The sequence below is a fragment of the Dictyostelium discoideum genome (assembly GCF_000004695.1).
Source record: "Dictyostelium discoideum AX4 chromosome 3 chromosome, whole genome shotgun sequence".
Lineage (NCBI taxonomy): Eukaryota > Evosea > Eumycetozoa > Dictyosteliales > Dictyosteliaceae > Dictyostelium > Dictyostelium discoideum.
Window position 1 is genome coordinate 3,230,367 of NC_007089.4, and position 7,500 is coordinate 3,237,866.

At 25.9% G+C, this 7,500-nt stretch overlaps 2 protein-coding genes across 2 annotated transcripts in view; both read right to left on the bottom strand.

The window, feature by feature from the left end:
• Positions 1-376: 376 nt before the first annotated feature.
• Positions 377-4,712, bottom strand: abcC2 (ABC transporter C family protein; the record flags this gene model as incomplete). Its single annotated transcript, XM_636273.1, has 3 exons — positions 377-3,769; positions 3,837-4,218; positions 4,333-4,712. The coding sequence occupies 3 exons, from the start codon at positions 4,710-4,712 to the stop codon at positions 377-379; spliced, it is 4,155 nt and encodes a 1,384-aa protein (XP_641365.1).
• A 908-nt stretch (positions 4,713-5,620) lies between these two features.
• The window catches only part of mcm3 (MCM family protein), a gene marked incomplete at both ends in the record, with an annotated part of 2,826 nt that continues 946 nt past the window's right edge, over positions 5,621-7,500 (bottom strand). Inside the window, one exon of the mRNA XM_636274.1 lies at positions 5,621-7,500. This exon is cut by the window's right edge and continues 279 nt beyond it. Within this exon, the coding sequence (XP_641366.1) occupies positions 5,621-7,500 (1,880 nt within the window).

Here is a 7,500-nt window from a genome sequence, read left to right on the forward strand (position 1 = left end):
TTTATTATTTTTGTATTGATAAAAAAAAAAAATATTTTCTTTTTTTTTTAAACAACCAACCGATTTTATTTATTTTTAATATAAATTTGGTATATAAAAATAGAGAACTCAAAAATACAAAATGATATTAAATATAAAAAAATGAATATAAATATTTATATTAACTTGTTTTTTGAATTTTTTTTTTTTTTTTTTTTATTTTTTTTATTTTTTTTTTTATCATTAAATATTTTTGGTTTTTTGAAAACAAATAAAGTTTTATTTATATTATGAATTTATAATGAAAAGTTTGATGGTAAAATTATTTAGATAATATTCTTCCATAAAATTAAGGTTATTTAAATTTTAAAATTCTTATTTATTTTTATTTTTAGTTTTAAAACTTCTTTTGAGATTCTTCATAGAAATCAGTTTGATATTTAACTAATTTTTTAAATCTTGAACCTTCAGTTTTAATGAGATTCATTGGAGTGTCATATTCCACTAATTCACCTTTATCGATTACAGCTATTTTAGTACTATCTATAATAGTATCAAGTCTATGAGCTATTGTTAACATTGTACAATCATTAAAGTTCTCGTCGATAGTTTGTTTTAATAATGCAGCAGTAACATAATCAATACCAGAGGTAGCTTCATCCATTAGGACCACTTTAGAATTCTTTAAAATTGTTCTTGAGAGACATAATAATTGTTTTTGACCAAATGATAAACCATCACCATTCTCTTGGACTCCAGATTCCAATTTCAAAGGCATTGAAGAGATTGCATCCTTTAATTTAACTTTTTCAAGGGCTGTCCAAATTTCATCATCAGTATACTTATTGAATGGATCAATATTCATACGAATACTACCAGAGAAAATGAATGGATCTTGTGGTACGATACCTAAAGCATCTCTAAGTTCATGTAAACCAACTTTTGAAATATCAACACCATCAATGAAAATTGAACCTTTTGAACATTCAACCATACGGAATAAACTAATACCAACTGTACTTTTACCTGCACCAGTACGGCCAACCACACCAATATGATCTTTTGCATTGATTTTGAATGAAATATTCTTTAAACTTGGATCTGCGGTTGGACGATATTTAATTTCGACATTCTTAAATTCAACCTCACCCCTTGATGGCCATTTTGTAAAGTCCATTTCAATTTCACCATCTATATCGATTTCATCCTCGAATTCTGAAGTATGTCTAATACCTTCTCTTGGGGTTTTAATATAACTTTCAACTCTTTCAACTGAATTCATCTTTACCTCCAACTCTGTCATTTGTCTAATAGTCCAATTTAAGTAGGAACAAATTCCCAATGCAGTAGTTACAGCCAATACAGAGAAACCAGTATTTGAACTAAATAATGAAGAGAATGCAGTGAAAAACACAATTAGAGCTGTAATGAATTCCAAACGAATTCCAACCCATCTATGAACTGAAAAACTGTAAAAGAATAAACGTAAATTTATATTGATATGATTTTGCATCATTTCAATGAATCTCTTTTGTTGTTGATAACATCTTATTGTAACCAAACCATTATATGCCTCTGCCAATAATGAAAATACTGGACTTCTTGTAATACTTTCCATTCTCTTTAATTCAACCGATGAAGCACGATAAAGTTTTTGAATTACATAATAAACCACTACTAATATTGCAAATGGTATACTAATTAATGGAGTGATATAAATCATCATAAACAATGCCACAACCACAGTTGAACCACACTGAAGAACATCTGAGAAATTCTCCATCAATATTAAATCGATATCACTAATATCCTTACTGAATCTATTTAAAATACGACCTGATGGATTGGTATCAAAGAATTGACAACTTGCAAATGCAACTGAATTCAATAATTCCGAATGTAGCTTTTTCGATGCTGCAAATGTAATTGAAGCCATCATAAAATAACGTACCACTAAAAACACAATGAATGCACCAATAAATATACAATAATATAAAATGTAATATTTATCATCATGTTGATTGGTTTCATCATTGGTCCAAATGGTTAACCAAAAATCTGATAATTGGAAAATGATTTGACTAATGAAATAAAGTGCACAAGTTAAAAAGAATAAATTTAATGATCCATGTCTAAAATATTGTCTATAAACTTCAAAACCAACTTCACCTTCATTTCTATCCTCTTTTACTAATAATTTAGCTTTTTCAATTAAATTTGGATCATTCTTTTCACTAATAATTGTATTAATATCTAATTCTTTTGTTGAATTTAATAATGATGTTGATTTTTTTAATTCTGATGATGATGATGATGTTGAACTTTTTTTATCTGTTGTTGATGTCGATGATTGATCATTTTCATCAATATTTAATTTCTTTGTTTTCATAATTGATTCAAAATCAATACCTTTTTCTTTTAGTTCACTATAGGTACCTTGAGTTAAAACACCATTATCAACTACAATTATATGATCAGCGGATGGAATGAATTGAAGTTGATGAGTTACTAGAATACGTGTTTTATCTTTCATCATACCTTGAATACAATGATCGAATAAATGTGATGCAACTTCTGGATCAACGGCTGATAATGGTTCATCTAAAATAAAACAATCTGAATCTGAATATAAAGCACGTGCCAATGAAATACGTTGCTTTTGACCACCTGAAAGATTAATACCACGTTCACCAATTTCTGTTAAATCTTTTGCTGCCAATTGTAATAAATCTGGTGTTAAACAACATGCATCAATAACTTTCTTATAACGTTCCATATTCATTGGTTTTCCAAATAGAATATTATCCCTCAACGATGTACTAAGAAGGAATGGTTGTTGAGTTGTAAATGAAATATTATTTGGAATATTAACTGAACCGCTAACTCTATAAATTTCACCAATTAAACCACTAACTAAACTAGTTTTACCACTACCCACAATACCACAAATAACTGTTAATTTACCTGCTGGTGCAATGAAATTAATATTATTTAAAACATATGAAGATGATGATGGTTGTACTGCACCATCATATTCAATTCCATTATTTGTATCGTTTGATTTACCAACTTTTTCATCACCCAATATCATTTCATCCATATCATTAATATCACTACTAATTGCAAAACCTCGAACATCATTAATAATCATACCACTATCTAAATCGTCTATTTCATTCCAATCAAATGTACCATTATTAATTTTAACATCAAATAATTCATTTGATGATGCTGATGATGCTATTGATGATGTTGATGAAACATTATTATTATTATTATTATTATTTCTAATTGATAATTTATTATTTGAATATTGTTCTAAAAATGGTTGATCTTGAATTTCAGGTGATTGTAAAAAATTTTCAATTCTTTTTGATGACGGTATTAAACTTAATGCTCTGTGAATTGCTTCTGGTAACATCTCTAATGGACGTCTAAGATTAACGAAAATTGTCATTGCGGTGAATGCTACCTCCAATGTCATTTGATTACCTGTCAATGCATATGTTGAAAATGTTGCAACTAATACTAATGCAGATGTAACCTGTGTTATCATTCTATCTAAAATCCAATAAATTGCACGTCTATATAAATATTTAAGTTGTAAAGTTCTTTGTTCTTCAATTCTATCTAAAAATAATTGTTCCCATGCATATAATTTTAAAAATCTAATACCATTTATAAATTCTGATGTTAAATTACATCTAGTATCTGCATATCCTAATGAAATTCTTAAATTCTTTGCAATTTTTGTACTTAAAAATGTACATAATGGTATTGATACAACCATCTATAAAAAAAAAAAGATCAATATTAGAAAAGATATATATATTTTTATTTTTATTATTTTTACTTACAACACCAAAACCAACTAAACCACTTAATCCAACAATCCAACATAATAATATTAATAATGCTAAAATTTGAAATGGAAATACAAAAATTTCAATATGATTATTCCAAAAGAAATCTGAAAAAGTTCCAACATCAACTGAAATAATATTCATAATTGTACCTGAATTATATAGTCTCTTTGCTTGATTACTTAATCTTAAAGTTTTTTCAAATATTTTTTGAGTGATTGCACCACGAGCATGAAGTGAAGTTTGTAAACCAAACCAATAACCATATTGCTGTGATAATGTCAATGATAATGAACTAAGAAATAATAAAACACATAAAAGAAATCCAAATTTAAATGTTTTTTGTGATTCATCTAATTTAATATAATAAATAAAACTAATTTAATTATTATTATTATTATTAGTAGTATTAGTAGTATTAGTATTTGAATAAATAAATCTTTTTTTTTTTTTTTTTTTATTTTTTAAAAAATATATTTAAAAAACTTACTATTTTAAACATAATGGTGAAAGAATTGATACAATTGCAACAAATATTTTAGTTGCAACTGAAATTTTATTTCTTGAAACAAATTCTTTATAGATTTGTTTAATTAATGGATATTTAGAATTATAATCAATAGTATCCAAAAAAGGTGCTGTAATATTAACTTTATTTCTATCAGGTAAATCTGAAACATCTTTCATTTCGAGTGGACCATTGAAATAACCTGTCATTAACATTCTTTCTGTCCAACCAAATGTAAATCTTTGCCATAATGTTGCATTATCCTCAGGACACGGTTTACTGAAATAATCAGTATTATCATCCTCTGATAATAATGAATATGAAAATCTATTTTTAATTTTTTGTTTTAAATTTTTAATCATTTTTTTTTTTTTTTTTTTTTTTCCTCTTAAAGGTTCGTCTTTTTTTTTTTTTTTTTTTTTGTTTTTTTTTTTTTATAAAGATTGATCGAAACAAAAAAAAAAAAATTATAATAATTATAATTAAATAAATATTTATTTTATAAAAAAAAAAAGGTGGTTGTTTTAAAAAAAATTATTTTTATTTTATATTTTTATTTTATAAAAAAAAAAGTGAAAGTGTGGGTGGTTGTAAGGTATGGTTTTTTTTATATTTTTTATTTTTTTATATTTTTTTTTTTTTTCTGTGAGATTAAAATACTATATATCTAAATGTAAATTTTTTTTTTTTTTTTATTTTTTGATTTATATTTGTTAATGTTTTTTTTTTTTAATTTATATTTGTATTGCTTTTACTAAAACTGATCCTATAATTAAAGAGTCTTTTATTGTGTTTAAAAATATGATCTGATGAGACCATTTAATTATATGGAATGCAGGTATGTGTGATATATGGGGAACAAAAACAAAAATGAAAAAAAATATTTAATTTCCGTAATTAAAAACACCAGAGAATCAAAAAAAAAAAAAAAAAAAAAAAAAAAAAAAAAAAAAAAAAAAAAAAGTGAGAAAATTAAAATAAAAATAAAAAAAAAATAAAATATTTTTTTTACTTTTGTGAAAGGAATGTTCCGACAACATAATGTCATCACCAATCACTTTTTATTTTTATCCAAAATTTTTTTGACCTTTAACAAATGAAAAATAAATCAAAAAACAAAAAAAACGAGAAATTAATTGATTAAAAAATAAATATAAATAAATAAATTATTTTATTTTATTTTATTTTTTTTTTTTTTGGTAAATTTACAAACTTGGGTACTTTTTTTTTTTTATTTTTAATTTTTTTTTTTTTTTTTTTTTATTTAAATTTATTGAATCATAGATTTAATTTCATTACCATTAATTAATGCAATTCTACTTATTTGAATTAAATAACATAATGTTTTTTCAATTTCTTCTTTCTTAAATTTACTTTTCAAATGATCTATTATATCTTGTACTGTCGTTGTCAATGATTTTGATTTTCTTTCAATTAAGAATTGATTAATAACTTTAGCGACATCCATAATTTCTTTGGTTTTTTGAATTGGTTGAGTTGGTATAGTTAATGATGGTGGTTTTGATTGTTGTTTAGTTGGTGTATCAGATGTTTTTCTTTTCTTTGTTGTTGCTGTTGGTTTATTATTATTTTTAGTTTTATTTTTATTATCATTATTATTATTATTATTATTATTATTATTATTATTATTACTATTTTGAATATCAAAATCATCATCGTCATCTTCTTCATTATATTCTTCTTCATTTTCATTTTCATTTTCATTTTCATTTTTATTTTCAAAATCATTTAAATCTGGTTCATTATTATCATCATTATTATCATCATCATCATTGTCATTATTACTATTATTATTTTTATTATTTTTATTATTTCTATTATTTTGTTGTGATTTTTCTTTTTCTTTCATATTTGAACCAGATAAAGCTCTATTCATAATTTCAATTGCTACAATTGTATCATCAACAGTTACATTATGATCTAAACGACATTTTGCATGAGCTTGTGAAAGACGAATCATAGTTTCCAAAGAACGAGTTGTAATTGGGATTGAATTTGGAGTTTGTTTTGAACGCATTTCAGTATACTTTTCAATGATGTATTCTCTAGCTTCATCGGTTAATCTTGGTTTGAATAAAGTTTTGGCATAGAAAATATATTTTTGAATGAATGGAATTGAAACTATATCTGATTTATTCTCGGCACCATGTAAGAGTTTATTATATTTTTGAAATACTGGTGTATCAAGATCAGATGTAGTCTTTACAGTGGAAACATTTTTGAATTCACCACCCAATGTTGAAATTTGTTCAGAACCCAACATTGATTCCAATTCTGAACCTTCATCTTTATAACGGTGCATACGTAGGACATGTTCAGCGATCATTCTATCATGATCGGGATTTATACCATCCAATACAATGAAAAGTAAATCGAAACGAGATAACAATGAATCTGGTAAACCAATATTAGTGTGGGCTTTTAAATCTGGATTATATTTACCATAGATTGGATTTGCTGCGGCAACCACTGAACAACGTGCGTTCAAAGATGCGTGAATACCAGCTTTTGAGATTGTGACGGTTTGTTGTTCCATAACCTCATGAATTGCAACACGATCATCTGGACTCATCTTGTCGAATTCATCAATACAAACTATACCACGATCTGCCAAAACCATTGCACCAGCCTCTAAACGACGTTCACCAGTCTCTGAATCTGATGTAACGGCAGCTGTTAAACCAACACCTGAAGAACCTCTTCCAGTTGTATTGATAGCCAATGGTGCGATATTTAATATGAAACGGAGTAGTTGGGATTTTGCGGTTGAGGGATCGCCCACCATCAAAAGATTAATATCACCTCTTAAATGGGTGCCATTTGCAAGATTACGTTCAACCCCACCCAACAGTAATAACAATAAACTTCTCTTAATATTATCATGACCACAAATGGATGGTGCTAAACTAGTTGCTATCAAATCGAAACAATTGTCATACTTTGAAAAGTTTTTAATATTTGTTACATCTTGTTCCGATAATGAAGGTCCACTAACTTCTTTACTTAACAATGAAATCCTATTACAAATTAAAATGGGTCTAAACTTGGTGGTCTTCAATTCGGGTGCACTCATTGGTATTGCACGATAAACACCATACACTTGTACTCTATCACCTGGTTTCACTGTAT